This window comes from Lampetra planeri, chromosome 48 (assembly GCF_965212315.1).
Source record: "Lampetra planeri chromosome 48, kcLamPlan1.2.h2, whole genome shotgun sequence".
NCBI lineage: Eukaryota > Metazoa > Chordata > Hyperoartia > Petromyzontiformes > Petromyzontidae > Lampetra > Lampetra planeri.
This window is the reverse complement of record NC_136154.1, coordinates 6,993,492-7,010,736: the sequence shown is the minus strand read 5'-3', so window position 1 is coordinate 7,010,736 and position 17,245 is coordinate 6,993,492. Positions and strand designations below refer to the sequence as shown.

At 40.5% G+C, this 17,245-nt stretch overlaps 1 protein-coding gene across 1 annotated transcript in view; it reads right to left on the bottom strand.

Moving 5' to 3' along the window:
- LOC144733741 (receptor-type tyrosine-protein phosphatase beta-like) overlaps positions 1-17,245 on the bottom strand; it is a 73,267-nt gene that overhangs the window by 30,826 nt on the left and 25,196 nt on the right. Inside the window, exons 2-3 of the mRNA XM_078615763.1 lie at positions 14,120-14,153; positions 11,789-12,037 (exon numbers count right to left, since the gene is read on the bottom strand). Of these exons, the coding sequence (XP_078471889.1) occupies positions 11,789-12,037; positions 14,120-14,153 (283 nt within the window). The remainder of the gene's footprint in view (positions 1-11,788; positions 12,038-14,119; positions 14,154-17,245) is intronic.

The window sequence follows — 17,245 nt, the reverse complement described above, 5'->3', positions numbered from 1 at the left end:
AAAACATGGCAGTTACTTCTTCAGCACAACAGTGTGTTGGAGATTAAACCCACAACATTTAAAATTTTGCGTTTTGCTGGTGATTGCAACCAGCTTCATCAGGCAATTTGCCGGAATTGTGAAGAAGTATTCCTGGTTCTGTCTTAAATAGAGGAGCAAAGGTGATGTCAACACTGTAAGCCTATCAGGTGCGATGACCTGGGTGGGGTTAATGTGGTCATATAAATTACAATTAATTATGCTAATCTGATAACATGCAGCACTGTACCTATTCTCGGTTGGGTTAGTCATCGTTAATCAATATACTGTACATTGGAATGATTTTTGTATTTAGTTTAGTTTGTTGTCCTTCCTTCCCCCTACCTCTGATTAACACGGTTTGCTATATACGGTGCTAAGAAGTTCAACACATACCCAGAATATGCATAAACTATACCGATATTAGGAACAGATTCATTTAATCCATAAGCACAGGGTTGGGGATTCTCTTTTTATAAGCTTGTAGATGTTTTATGACAGAACATGTTTGATGATTTAACATATACAACACCTGTTGATTGAATGCGTACCGATTATCAAATGTACAATTAAAAGTACGCAACAAACGTAATATTTGTAATTATTGGAAAGTTCTTAATATGATGTCCATCACTAAAGACGCATTAATTCGGTTATCTAATGTTGTCAATAATGGTTGACATTGAATAAGTGTATTAAATGTTGTCGATTTTTGAGCATGTTTTAAACTAATATCAAACATCAAAGTGATTACACGAGGATGAACGCTGCATATACGTACAGGTCCTGGCAGTGAAGTTGGCTGATGGTTGGGAGTAACTGCCACTGTGCGCTGTTACAGATGCGTTGTAACTTCTACCAGGAACCAGATCTGTAAACACTTGTGTTGTATTGGAGGTCAAATTGTAGCTAATCACTGCTGTTGCGTTCTTAGTGTCATACAAGTAGACCGTGTAGTTGTCAACGTCTCCAGCAATAAAAGGTACCCATGACAAATTCATGGATGTAGAGTTGTTGATGATGATGGTGACATTGACTGTTGGAGGCACTGCAATGGCAAAATCAATAATTAGACATGTATCATTTCAAGGGCTGTATTTACCATGAACTAAAGTTATTTAAGTTAACACCACATCAGAAATAACGGTTACTGTGACATGGACTTCCATTGGACTCGGACATCCTCGCGGTATTCGTGTGCTCTCCTGTTTTCATGAACATTTATTTTACAAACTAAATCCTTCAATTACGTTCAAAATTCTCTTCAGCCTTCCAAATCCAGTAAACTTCAGCTTTCCTCCTCTGCTTTACAATAATGGTGACTCATGGTATAATGTAATCATTTATTAATTTGTATAGGATTCTAAACATGTTAATCGCTATTAAGTAATGCATAAAGCACGCTCATATGGTGTATAAATATAATACAAACTTGTTCAAATCATTATATTACTTAATGCTGGATATTCCCAATAACCGGAAAAGCCAGAGCCTCAATGAGTCTCGCTTCCAGAGATAATGATGAAGTTTACCATTCCTCCAAAAGAAGGCACTCAATGTTCATATCAGCCTTGTGTCGAGCGGAATTGCATAAGCAGTCTAAAAGTAAGCTTTCACCATCATTATGCATAATAAAGGTAATGTTTGCGGTTTGATCGCGTAAATATAAATGTGTCATAAACCCACCACTACCCGACACAGCCAATTAGTTAGGTTGGTCACGTAAACAAAAACATGCCAGTTACTTCTTCAGCACAACGGTGTGTTAGAGATTAAACCCATAACATTTACAATTTGGCGTATTGCTGGTGATTACAACCAGCTTCATCAGGCGATTTGCCAGAATTGTGAAGAAGTCTTTCTGGTTCGGTCTTAAATAGAGTAAAGGTGATGTCATCACTGTGAGCCTATCAGATGCAAATACCAGGGTGCGGTTAATGTGGTCATATAAATAACAATTAATTATGTTAATCTGAGAATATGCAGCACTGTACCTATTATCGGTTGGGTTCGTCACAGTTCATAAATATACTGTCGAGCGGAATGATTTTGTATTTAGTTTAGTTTGTTGTCCTTCCCCGTAACTCTGATTAACACGGTTGACTATGTTCGGTGCTAAAAAATTGCAACATACAAACCTATAATATGCATAAAATATACCGATATTCGGAACAGATTCACGTAATCCAAATGCACATTGTTGGGACCTGCCATTCTCGTTTTCTATGCTTGTAGATATTTCATGACCGAACATGTTTGATCATTTAACATATACAACACCTGTAGATTTAATTTGTACCGATTATCAAATGTACAATTAATTCGTTACTTTTTAAAGTACGCAGCAAACTTATTTTTTAACTCCTGAAAATTACTTCATATGTTCTAGATCCCTAAATACATACTAATTAAGTTATTTAATGCTGTCAATAATGGGGGACATTGAGTAAGTGTATTCAATGTTGTCGATTTTTTTTGCATGTTTTGAAAACATATCAAACATCAAACTGATTACACGAAGATGAACGCTGCTTATATACGTACAGGTTCTTTCACGGACGTTGGCTGATGATTGGATGTCAATGCCACTGTGCATTGTTACAGACGCCTGGTAAAGTCTACCAGGAACCAGACCTGTAAACTCTTTTGTTGTAATGGTGGAGGGGAAATTGGAGCTCTGCACTGCTGTTGCGTTCTTAGATTCAGTCAAGTAGACCGTGTATTTGTCAACGTCTACAGCGAGAAGATTCGTTTCCCATGAGACATTCATGGCTGTAGAGTTGATGGGGCTGATGGTGACATTGACTGATGGAATCACTGCAACGGCAAAATCAATATTTAGAGATGTACACATTTCAGGGTATGTATTTGTCATAAACTAAAGTCATTAAAGTAATACCACATCAGATACAACGGTTACTGTGATATGAACTTCCATTGGACTCGGACATCCACACGGTATTCGAGTGCTCTCCTGTTTTCTTGAACATATATTTTACAAACTAAATCCTTCAATTACGTTAGAAAGTCTCTTCAGCCTTACAAATCTAGTAAACTTAAGCTTTCCACCTCTGCTTTACAATAATGGTGACTCATGTTATACTGTAATTCTTTATTAACTAGCTTATAGCCCGTCCAAGGACGGGTGGAAATTGCAGTTAATATGAAATATTCAATCGAAACTAATGACCCGCTCTTGAATATTCTTTGGGTCTTTCGGTAAAGTCACTTGAGTTTTCCGAAAGACCCAGGGAATATGAATTCCTGCAGTGACGAAGGCTTTAAGCCACTCATGATTATTAATGAGAGGGTGGGGGCGCGGTCCACGTGAGTGACTTGATCAGCTCATGATTATTAATGAGGGGTGCGGCATGTGGAGTGACGTCACGAGCGTTAAGGACAGACATTCCTGGGTGATTATCCGAGATATTTGTATTGAATTCTAAACATGTTAATAACTATTAAGTAATTAATCAAACACGCTCCTATGATGTTTAAATATAATACAAACTTGTTCAAATCATTATCTTACCTACACGCTGGATATTCCCAATAACTGGAAAAGGCCAGAGCCTCAATAAGTCTCACTTCGAGAGATTATAATCAAACTTAGCATTCCTCCAAAAGAAGGTACTCAATGTTTATATCAGAGTTGAGTTGAGGGGCATTACATGTGGTCTAAAAGTAAGCTTTCACCACCAATATTATGCATAATAAAGGTCATTTTTGGGTTAGATTGCGTAATATAAATGTGTCGTTAACCCACCACCACCGGACAAAGCCACTTAGTAAGGTTTGTCACGTAAACAAAAACATGGCAGTTACTTCTTCAGCACAACAGTGTGTTGGAGATTAAACCCACAACATTTAAAATTTTGCGTTTTGCTGGTGATTGCAACCAGCTTCATCAGGCAATTTGCCGGAATTGTGAAGAAGTATTCCTGGTTCGGTCTTAAATAGAGGAGTAAAGGTGATGTCAACACTGTAAGCCTATCAGGTGCGATGACCTGGGTGGGGTTAATGTGGTCATATGAATTACAATTAATTATGCTAATCTGATAACATGCAGCACTGTACCTATTCTCGGTTGGGTTAGTCATCGTTAATCAATATACTGTACATTGGAATGATTTTTGTATTTAGTTTAGTTTGTTGTCCTTCCTTCCCCCTACCTCTGATTAACACGGTTTGCTATATACGGTGCTAAGAAGTTCAACACATACCCAGAATATGCATAAACTATACCGATATTAGGAACAGATTCATGTAATCCATAAGCACAGGGTTGGGGATTCTCTTTTTATAAGCTTGTAGATGTTTTATGACAGAACATGTTTGATGATTTAACATATACAACACCTGTTGATTGAATGCGTACCGATTATCAAATGTACAATTAAAAGTACGCAACAAACGTAATATTTGTAATTATTGGAAAGTTCTTAATATGATGTCCATCACTAAAGACGCATTAATTCGGTTATCTAATGTTGTCAATAATGGTTGACATTGAATAAGTGTATTAAATGTTGTCGATTTTTGAGCATGTTTTAAACTAATATCAAACATCAAAGTGATTACACGAGGATGAACGCTGCATATACGTACAGGTCCTGGCAGTGAAGTTGGCTGATGGTTGGGAGTAACTGCCACTGTGCGCTGTTACAGATGCGTTGTAACTTCTACCAGGAACCAGATCTGTAAACACTTGTGTTGTATTGGAGGTCAAATTGTAGCTAATCACTGCTGTTGCGTTCTTAGTGTCATACAAGTAGACCGTGTAGTTGTCAACGTCTCCAGCAATAAAAGGTACCCATGACAAATTCATGGATGTAGAGTTGTTGATGATGATGGTGACATTGACTGTTGGAGGCACTGCAATGGCAAAATCAATAATTAGACATGTATCATTTCAAGGGCTGTATTTACCATGAACTAAAGTTATTTAAGTTAACACCACATCAGAAATAACGGTTACTGTGACATGGACTTCCATTGGACTCGGACATCCTCGCGGTATTCGTGTGCTCTCCTGTTTTCATGAACATTTATTTTACAAACTAAATCCTTCAATTACGTTCAAAATTCTCTTCAGCCTTCCAAATCCAGTAAACTTCAGCTTTCCTCCTCTGCTTTACAATAATGGTGACTCATGGTATAATGTAATCATTTATTAATTTGTATAGGATTCTAAACATGTTAATCGCTATTAAGTAATGCATAAAGCACGCTCATATGGTGTATAAATATAATACAAACTTGTTCAAATCATTATATTACTTAATGCTGGATATTCCCAATAACCGGAAAAGCTAGAGCCTCAATGAGTCTCGCTTCCAGAGATAATGATGAAGTTTACCATTCCTCCAAAAGAAGGCACTCAATGTTCATATCAGCCTTGTGTCGAGCGGAATTGCATAAGCAGTCTAAAAGTAAGCTTTCACCATCATTATGCATAATAAAGGTAATGTTTGCGGTTTGATCGCGTAAATATAAATGTGTCATAAACCCACCACTACCCGACACAGCCAATTAGTTAGGTTGGTCACGTAAACAAAAACACGCCAGTTACTTCTTCAGCACAACGGTGTGTTAGAGATTAAACCCATAACATTTACAATTTGGCGTATTGCTGGTGATTACAACCAGCTTCATCAGGCGATTTGCCAGAATTGTGAAGAAGTCTTTCTGGTTCGGTCTTAAATAGAGTAAAGGTGATGTCATCACTGTGAGCCTATCAGATGCAAATACCAGGGTGCGGTTAATGTGGTCATATAAATAACAATTAATTATGTTAATCTGAGAATATGCAGCACTGTACCTATTATCGGTTGGGTTCGTCACAGTTCATAAATATACTGTCGAGCGGAATGATTTTGTATTTAGTTTAGTTTGTTGTCCTTCCCCGTAACTCTGATTAACACGGTTGACTATGTTCGGTGCTAAAAAATTGCAACATACAAACCTATAATATGCATAAAATATACCGATATTCGGAACAGATTCACGTAATCCAAATGCACATTGTTGGGACCTGCCATTCTCGTTTTCTATGCTTGTAGATATTTCATGACCGAACATGTTTGATCATTTAACATATACAACACCTGTAGATTTAATTTGTACCGATTATCAAATGTACAATTAATTCGTTACTTTTTAAAGTACGCAGCAAACTTATTTTTTAACTCCTGAAAATTACTTCATATGTTCTAGATCCCTAAATACATACTAATTAAGTTATTTAATGCTGTCAATAATGGGGGACATTGAGTAAGTGTATTCAATGTTGTCGATTTTTTTTGCATGTTTTGAAAACATATCAAACATCAAACTGATTACACGAAGATGAACGCTGCTTATATACGTACAGGTTCTTTCACGGACGTTGGCTGATGATTGGATGTCAATGCCACTGTGCATTGTTACAGACGCCTGGTAAAGTCTACCAGGAACCAGACCTGTAAACTCTTTTGTTGTAATGGTGGAGGGGAAATTGGAGCTCTGCACTGCTGTTGCGTTCTTAGATTCAGTCAAGTAGACCGTGTAGTTGTCAACGTCTACAGCGAGAAGATTCGTTTCCCATGAGACATTCATGGCTGTAGAGTTGATGGGGCTGATGGTGACATTGACTGATGGAATCACTGCAACGGCAAAATCAATATTTAGAGATGTACACATTTCAGGGTATGTATTTGTCATAAACTAAAGTCATTAAAGTAATACCACATCAGATACAACGGTTACTGTGATATGAACTTCCATTGGACTCGGACATCCACACGGTATTCGAGTGCTCTCCTGTTTTCTTGAACATATATTTTACAAACTAAATCCTTCAATTACGTTGGAAAGTCTCTTCAGCCTTACAAATCTAGTAAACTTAAGCTTTCCACCTCTGCTTTACAATAATGGTGACTCATGTTATACTGTAATTCTTTATTAACTAGCTTATAGCCCGTCCAAGGACGGGTGGAAATTGCAGTTAATATGAAATATTCAATCGAAACTAATGACCCGCTCTTGAATATTCTTTGGGTCTTTCGGTAAAGTCACTTGAGTTTTCCGAAAGACCCAGGGAATATGAATTCCTGCAGTGACGAAGGCTTTAAGCCACTCATGATTATTAATGAGAGGGTGGGGGCGCGGTCCACGTGAGTGACTTGATCAGCTCATGATTATTAATGAGGGGTGCGGCATGTGGAGTGACGTCACGAGCGTTAAGGACAGACATTCCTGGGTGATTATCCGAGATATTTGTATTGAATTCTAAACATGTTAATAACTATTAAGTAATTAATCAAACACGCTCCTATGATGTTTAAATATAATACAAACTTGTTCAAATCATTATCTTACCTACACGCTGGATATTCCCAATAACTGGAAAAGGCCAGAGCCTCAATAAGTCTCACTTCGAGAGATTATAATCAAACTTAGCATTCCTCCAAAAGAAGGTACTCAATGTTTATATCAGAGTTGAGTTGAGGGGCATTACATGTGGTCTAAAAGTAAGCTTTCACCACCAATATTATGCATAATAAAGGTCATTTTTGGGTTAGATTGCGTAATATAAATGTGTCGTTAACCCACCACCACCGGACAAAGCCACTTAGTAAGGTTTGTCACGTAAACAAAAACATGGCAGTTACTTCTTCAGCACAACAGTGTGTTGGAGATTAAACCCACAACATTTAAAATTTTGCGTTTTGCTGGTGATTGCAACCAGCTTCATCAGGCAATTTGCCGGAATTGTGAAGAAGTATTCCTGGTTCTGTCTTAAATAGAGGAGCAAAGGTGATGTCAACACTGTAAGCCTATCAGGTGCGATGACCTGGGTGGGGTTAATGTGGTCATATAAATTACAATTAATTATGCTAATCTGATAACATGCAGCACTGTACCTATTCTCGGTTGGGTTAGTCATCGTTAATCAATATACTGTACATTGGAATGATTTTTGTATTTAGTTTAGTTTGTTGTCCTTCCTTCCCCCTACCTCTGATTAACACGGTTTGCTATATACGGTGCTAAGAAGTTCAACACATACCCAGAATATGCATAAACTATACCGATATTAGGAACAGATTCATTTAATCCATAAGCACAGGGTTGGGGATTCTCTTTTTATAAGCTTGTAGATGTTTTATGACAGAACATGTTTGATGATTTAACATATACAACACCTGTTGATTGAATGCGTACCGATTATCAAATGTACAATTAAAAGTACGCAACAAACGTAATATTTGTAATTATTGGAAAGTTCTTAATATGATGTCCATCACTAAAGACGCATTAATTCGGTTATCTAATGTTGTCAATAATGGTTGACATTGAATAAGTGTATTAAATGTTGTCGATTTTTGAGCATGTTTTAAACTAATATCAAACATCAAAGCGATTACACGAGGATGAACGCTGCATATACGTACAGGTCCTGGCAGTGAAGTTGGCTGATGGTTGGGAGTAACTGCCACTGTGCGCTGTTACAGATGCGTTGTAACTTCTACCAGGAACCAGATCTGTAAACACTTGTGTTGTATTGGAGGTCAAATTGTAGCTAATCACTGCTGTTGCGTTCTTAGTGTCATACAAGTAGACCGTGTAGTTGTCAACGTCTCCAGCAATAAAAGGTACCCATGACAAATTCATGGATGTAGAGTTGTTGATGATGATGGTGACATTGACTGTTGGAGGCACTGCAATGGCAAAATCAATATTTAGACACGTACACATTTCAAGAGCTGTATTTGCCGTAAACTAAAGTCATTAAAGTAACACCACGTTAGATACAACGGTTACTGTGATATGGATGTCCATTGGACTCGGACATCCTCGCGATATTCGTGTGCCCTCCTGTTTTCATGAACATTTATTTTACAAACAAACTAAATCCTTCAATTACGTCAGAAAATCTCTTCAGCCTTCAACGAAAAAAATCGATGGTAAATTTGAAAGCATTGTTAATCTACTCTTTGGTTCTTTCGGTAAAGTCACGGAGAAAGAAAAAGCTATTAAATAATAGCATACGACGTTTCGATTGCAACACAAGCAATCATCATCAAGTACGAATGAAACAGAAAACAAACCTAGTAAACTTAGAAATATAATGCAATACAACACAGACAGTCGGCTAACATAACAGTCAACACCCTACGAGGTTGGTTACGTTCTTCCAAAGATTGCTAAATTTGAGAGAGACACAAAATACAATTCCTGCAGTCACGAAAGCTCGAAATCAAGTTTGAACCACCTCTACGGGGAGGGTTTAAGTTTGTGTTATCTTTCTCTGTGTCTCTGTGTTGTCTCTCTCTGCTTGTGTCTGTCTTTGTGTCTCCCTGTCTGTGTCTTGTCTCTCTCTCAAAATTTCACACTTAACTTCTAATTTAGCAATCTTTGAAAGAACGAAATCAACCAGGCTATGCGTTAATTGTGTCTTGACCGACTCTCTGTGTTGCATTGCATTTACAATTTTTACTAAGTTTGATTTTATTAAGTGTGTTTTCTCTCTGTGTGTGTCCTTGTGTTTGTCGCTTTAGTTTTTGCTGCAATCACGAAAGCTTCAAATCTCTCAAAGACATGCTAATTTCTCTACCCCCACCCCCCTCTCTCTGCCCCATCTCTCTATTTAAGGCCTCGACACAGAGGCGTTGTTTCTCTGTGTGCCTATGTGTGTGTCTCTCTCTGTGTGTCTCTGTGTTATCTCTCTCTCTGCTTATGTGTCTGTCTGTGTTGTCTCCGTGTCTGTGTTTTGTCTCTTTCTCAAATTTAGCGTTCTTTGGAAGAACCTTAATCAAACAGGTAGGGTGTTGACTGTTGTGTTAGCCGACTCTCTGTGTTGTATTTGCATTATATTTTTAAGTTTACTAGGTTTGTTTTCTCTTTCATTCGTACCTGATGGTGATTGCTTGTGTTGCAATCGAAATGTCGTATTCTATTATTTAATTTATTTTTATTTCTACGGGGCTTCACTTAAATAACCAAAGAGTAATTCCTGAAGTCACGAAAGCTCCTAATCAAGTTATTGTTAATCTAACGTAATAAATTCATGTGAATGGATTAGGGGCCGTCCATAAATGACGTCACGCGATTTTTGACGATTTTTGACCCCCCCCCCCCTCGTCACACGGCGTCACAAAAAGTCAGAACCCCCCTCAAATATGACGTCACAAATTTCTGCCCCCCCCCCAAAACCATATTTCCATTTTGAAAATAAAACATGCTTCAAATCGCTATAAACTATTGTCATTGTAGTGCGTATTTAATGTGGCGCTGCACTCTGATGTTGTAGGAGTGTTGTTATAACAATTAATGTTGTTATAACAATTCTATATTTATTTAAAGTTGCGCATTTTTACGTGACGTCATATTTCTCACCCCCCTCGTCACACATCGTCACAAATGTCTGACCCCCCCAGGTGCGTGACGTAATTTATGGACGGCCCCTGAGTTTGTTCCTATACGATCGGAAGTTGACCCTTTACACCCTTCAAACATAGTTTATAATATTTAAATAGGCAATATTAATACATGAACGTTCTAATAACATGTTAAGAACGCTTGTACTGGTAGGAACCACCTGGTTCCACCAGCCCACAGGGGAGTATAGTGTCCGTCCGTCGTGCATCCAAAAATGGGAGGGGTCGGGCTGGGTGGAGAGAGGAGGGTGGAGAGTGGCTGGGTGGGGAGGGGCTGGGTGGGGAGAGTCTGGGTGGGGAGGGTGGAGCTGGGTGGGGGTGGGAGGGGTTGGGCTGGGTGGGAAGGGACTGGTCACCCCGTGGTGCCCTTATAAAACTCAACGTTTAACCTACTCACGCCGGCTTGTGCCCGCCCTCACAGTCGCCCATATTTGCGGAATGCATCACGCCGCCGTTGACCCTGGCCATTGACCGAGCAACCCAACATTCCTACCAGCTCCCTCCGCAGGAATGTGTTACACCTCTGTAGTGTTTCTCAATATTTCGTGCTTGCACACTCATTCTTTTTGTCACTTTCTTGTCTATCTTCAAATTCATTTTAGTGGCTATTGTTATTAATCTTATTTAACTTTCAAGTAACAAAAACAAGAAGCATTCTAACTTTGAAAAGCGAGCAGCTACTTGCTGTCAAAAAGCTCATGAAAGTAACGTCGCCGATTGGCCGAGGTCTGCTGCCGAGTTCACTTAGGAGCGCTCCGATTGACCGACATTGGCGGGTTCCGCGTCATATCTTGAACACATCGTTAATCGAAAATCTCTCGCAAACAGAAACAATGCGGGGGGGGGGGCTATGGGAGGCAGATCGTCAATCGAAATATCGTTACATCGATGGCATCGTACACTGCCCATTCTCCATTATTGTACATCCGTGAACAAGCACTTCATAGTTCATCGAATTCCTCCAGTCTAGATGAAGATTCTGATTCTGTCAATGTCACCAAACCGAACACCTGGAATTCCATCTCTTGACAAATGTCCTCGTATGTATGTTGACATTCTGTTCCCACCGTACCTAGCCAACCATGCTAACTTGATGCCAATCCGTCGGTTCTCTGATAACTTCACTTGAAACATACCTTCGTTTGTTTACATTGGTATGATAGCATACGTCTATGGGCCCTTTCTGCCAGTGTCAAAATGATGACAAAATAAGAATAGCCTTCACCCTTTCCGGTAATAGAGCAGAAAGATGTTAACATGTTAACATGTTCAAAAACTAAATGAAAACACCTATTGCCAGGCATCAATATTCTCATAAAAAAAACAGCGCACAAAGTGGCATCACTTACGCGTTTGGTACGTTCCGTTGATGGAGCTGGTGTTAAAATTGCAGTCGACAAACAGGGAAAGTAAATAGTTCCTGCCAGGCACCAGACCCGCGAACGTGAACGTCGATCCATCCACCAGTACTGGGGCTGTCCAGCTGTTTGCAGCTTCCTTGGTGTCGTTCAGCATGACGGTTTGGTTAATGGCGCCATCAGGCTTCGTCCACGCGATGCTGATCGCCGTGTCATTCCTCGTGACATTTTCGAATGGTGCTAAAATAACAACGTGCACAAAAGGTACATACATAAATATGTATAGACACACACGTATAAACCAGTCTCTTTTTTTTCTGACCAGCAATTGTTTCAATGTCAAGTCGACAGATTGCATTGTCCCGGTGACTTACACCCCCCCCCCTCCATGGGTAATTATGCTTCCGCCAATGAGGCCACAATTGCCATTTAAAATCGCCCATTTGTCGAGTGAGCAGAAGCGCTCCTGGGCATCTGTGAAAAAGAGCCTCAAAGCTCATCAGATTCCTCCTTCTACGTGACTTTACCGAAAGAACCAAGAAGATGAATCCCTGCAGTCACGAAAGCTTTAAATAGAAATGTTTACCTCTTCCAATGTAAGCAGCAAACGAGAAAACCATATCTAGCTTGATTTTTTTTATGAAGAGATCCGAGCAGGACTTGCTGTATGTTTGGATATGATTGATTCCTAATGCATGGCTAAGATTGCAAACATATTTGAGAAAGGGCATGGCACATAGAGAGACCCTGGCTGGTGGTGGTGGTGACGTCATCCAGCAGTTGATAGACCCTGGCTGGTGGTGGTGGTGACGTCATAATACAGCAGTGGACAGACCCTAGCTGGTGGTGGTGGTGGTGACGTCATCCAGCAGTTGATACACCCTGGCTGGTGGTGGTGGTGACGTCATAATACAGCAGTGGACAGACCCTGGCTGGTGGTGATGTCGTCATCCAGCAGGGGACAAATAAAGCTTCCGATTGTGATCCGTGGCCTTGTCACGGTGTTCTCACGGTGCAAGAGGTGACGCCCCCTGACATCGCCTTTCCAGGCATTCCAACGTGAGGCGGATCTTTTTACACGCTTTTATTTAACTCACTCTGTCTGTTGTTGTTGTTGTAACCTCAAATCTTGTAACTCAATTTTAACCCACTTCCCAATGTGGTATCGACCAGAGGTGTGGACTCGAGTCATGTGACTTGGACTCGAGTCAGACTCGAGTCATGAATTTGATGACTTGCGACTCGACTTGCATAACAATGACTTTGTCCCACCTCTGGTATCGACTGCACACTTGGTATACTTATGTCATACTGATGACAATACTATATTCTATCATAACAAAATTAAATGTATATTTTTAAACAATCTTTTTTACACGCTTTTATTTAACTCACGTTGTTGTTGTATCCTCAAATCTTGTAACTCAATTTTAACCCACTTCCCAATGTGGTATCGACTGCAAACTTGGTATATTTATGTCATACTGATGACAATACTATATTCTATCATTAAAATATATATATTTTTTTTTTATTCTTTTTAATATGTAATGTTTCGGCTTGGGTCTAATTGTCCACGGTCAACTCACGTTGGCTGTAATTGGCCACGGTCCCTTACAACGTTGTGGCAAGCTTCGGGGCCACCTCCTGGAGTTGTGGAGTTCTTCCATTATTAGTACATTTCATAAAAGCGTGTTTTGAAAAATGTTTTTTTTCAATATTACTTATTTTTATGTCAGTTCCCCGAAAGGGTTAACAACCGTTCATGTTCCTCATTGTTATTTGTGTATTTGTCAAAAGCGATATGTGTGTGGTGTCTGTTATTTCTGGGCTCGCAGTCGAGTTGGAATGACTCTCCGAGACGCATCACTCGGTTTCTTTTCATATGTTAAGTTAATGGGGGAAGAAGCCAAAATGGGACCTCTTTTGACGGTATCAAAGTATAAAAAAGTATGCAAAAATCATTTGCTTGCATGTCACCACAGGTACTGTGTGTGGTTAATGCAGAGACTTGATTCCTTGAAAAATGTTTCGATTTGGTGTTTGAACATCTCAACACAACTTCTGTTGTATTTCCAGAACGAGTAAAAATGCGTTTTCTGGTTTACGAAATGTCTTTTTATGAATCGAGGTTTTACCGGCACCAGGTGAATCATAATGACTCACCAGGCAAGAAGATTCAATCCCCGATCAAGGGATTGACTGCATAAAAGATTGACTATTTAATCCTAGCAATGGTGAGTTTGGTGGTATTGCAACGCAGTCACTGGGCCACAGAGAGATGATTGCTTAAAGCGTTTGTTAAAATAATGTACGACTCACGTATTTGTCCGCAGCAATCTGCAATTCTTGGGACCTGCAGGGAATACACGGGTTGATTAGAACCAATGCTTTACCGCAAGTATGACACAAGACATTACAACGCATAGAGCATCAACAACATTCCATCATTCATGCCGTTCGACCGTCACGCAAATGCTTTTTGTGTTTAATTTGTTGTCCTACCCCCGGAACGGTTGACTACATACAGCGCGAAAGAAGTTCAACATACATAGGTGGAAACACTTTCCCACTTTCCTCATATATTTTTTTAACGCAGAACTGTAATTTTGCCAAATTAGGTAGAGAACTAACCATACGTGTTTTTGTTTTGGGTTAAAGCGCGTAAATAGAAATGTGTCATTCAACCCGCCACCACCCGACACAGCCAACTAGCAAGGTTTGTCACGGAAACAAAACGTGCCAATTAGTTGCGAGTTCATGATTACATTTCATGCGATTTGTTTTGTGCAGTCAATTTTAATGTACAATTTTTTATTTTATTGAGGGACTGTGCGGTGTTGTCTTTGGTATGGGTCTGGGACTGTTTTTGCTGTTGTTTTACTGCCCCTTTCCAAAGCTTGGACATTGATGATTTATTTGGTCTGCGAGTGTTTTTGCAAGACGAGCAACATTTTTTAATAAATAAGAATTTGATAAACGAGCGAGGTCTTGCAATACGAGTAGTACGTATATACGCTTTGTCTGCCGAGCGTCACGTGATCGCAACTGATATACGAGTGCTTTGATATACGAGTGCTTTGGATTACAAACACATTTCCGGAACGAATTGTGCTCGCAATCTAAGGTTTTACTGTATTTGGAGTCTGCGTCTCTCTCATTGCCACCACGGTGGGCTAGGAGATGTTAACTGCCTCGCCTGGTATGCAGGAGGTCGGGGTTTGATCCCGACACTGATGCCTGCTGTATATTTGGAGTGTGCGCGATTCTCTCCCTGTAGTCGCGTGCATTTTTTTCTCAGGGTCCTCTGGTTTTTCCCCCTCCAACATTTAGAAGCACGCGTGTTGAGATTATTGTGGTTATTTTGGTGCTATAAATGTCCAAATGATGGGGCCAATTTGTTGAGCTATCATTTGTGATGGCAAATTAATACATCAGGGGGGCTTTGCCTGGTAGAATCGGGATGGTTGAGTGTTGTATTTGCATGTGTTTGGGCGATTTGTTTACCTTTGTTGCACTTATGAATAATAATCATCGTTTTTACCCTTTTTGGCAATAAATCAAGAGGGGTTAAGATGTTCAAACACCAAATAAAATCCTTTTGCAAGGAATCAAGTCTGCATTAACCACATGTTATTGTGGTGAACATGCAAACAAACACGCTATGATAATATATGCATTGTCTTTGAAACTGATTGGCCTACACCAGAGACAGCAGCCTTCTTTAGGGCCTCGTCTCACTACCAGTGTCAGACCAGAGGACAACGTCAAAAGGCGAACAGCACAAGGGCAAAGCACCATCGGAGCATTTATAGCTCGGGGTGAGCAGCTACAAACTGGGACCTTTTTGCCAAAGTGTATCAAAGTGTAGTGAGTCACTTCGGAGACACTAGTTAGGAGGCAACAACGTTTCTTCTACACTATATAACACCGTTACACACGGGACTACGGGATAACTACAAACGGGTCAGAGCAGCCCACGTGCTGTCTGACCCACGACGTCGGAGATGGAGACGTAGCACCTTGGTTCAATTTCGATTTAAAGCTTTCGTGACTGCAGGGATTCATCTTCTTGGTTCTTTCGGTAAAGTCACGTAGAAGGGAAATAATTAAATAAGAAAAATAAAACATAATAAAATCATTCTCACGACGTTTCGGCCACAACGCAAGCAGCCGTCCTCATGTGAAGAGGATGGCTGCTTGCGTTGTGGCCGAAACGTCGTGAGAATTATTTTATTATGTTTTATTTTTATTATCTTATTACTTCCCTTCTACGTGACTTTACCGAAAGAGCCAAGAAAACACCTTGGTTCACTTCACCTACAGACAGCCCCAATCTTCAATCGGGGCTTCCTTTTTATCTCTCTCGGCGCGGCCTAGCTCCACCCTCGGCCGCGCCCCCCTTCTGGAACGTGCCACCTGCCCAGCTCCGCCCTTAACCACGCCCCCTACAGGAACTCACCCCGCGGTCAGCTTTGCCCCACATTCCTCACCCCGGTCCTTCACGTGCTTCACCCGAGGCCGGGGGTGACCCGTCCTCACGTGCCCCCTTCCGCCCGCCAGCAACCCGCACCACGCTCCCTCGTGACCAATCACGTGGCATTCACTCGATGCGCTGGCGGAGTGGCTGCTATCCCCTACTCTGTCGGTAGGACTCATCAGACTCTCTATGCTAGCACCCAGTACCACGCACCCTAGCGACACGCTGTGTGTTACTGCATGGTGTGCAAGGCACTCCACCCATATTTCCTCATTCCACTGCACTTAGCGCTACGGGCTCCGTAGCGTTCCATTCTATATCACTACAAAAGTATTCAAATATAGGAATAGGTTTTTACCCTTTCTGGCAATGAAACAGCAGTTGTAAAAAGATGTTCAAACACCAAAGTTTCAAGTTTCATTCATTAGGTATAGCCCTGTGAGCCATTCGGCTCTTGAATCGGGTGCAACCGCAACAAACAAAAAAACTAAAACATGAACAAGAAAACATCTTAAAGTGACTATGTGCAAACAGAAAATCCAAGAAAAGACAGCAAAATATTGCAGAAGACAGCAAAATATTGCAGAAACCTTATCCAAGGAATCAAGTTTATGTATTAACCACACATGCGGTACTTGTGGTGATGTTTTTGTACTGTGATAACAAAAGAGCTTTGGAGCTTATCGGATTCCTCCTTGCAGTATAAAGTACATCTTCTGATTCTGACGACAAGGCTGAGAATCCCGGTGGAATCGCGGGCGGCTGCTTGGATTAAAAAACAAAGGAAGTCAACATCGGACCGGAGTAGGTATTTGATTTGGGGGGCCGTCCATAAATGACGTCACGCGATTTTGGACGATTTTTGACTCCCCCCCCCCACCCTTTGTCACTCGGCGTCACAAAAAGTCAGACCCACCATCAGATATGACGTCACAAACCTCTGCCCCCCCCCCCCCCCAAAAACATGA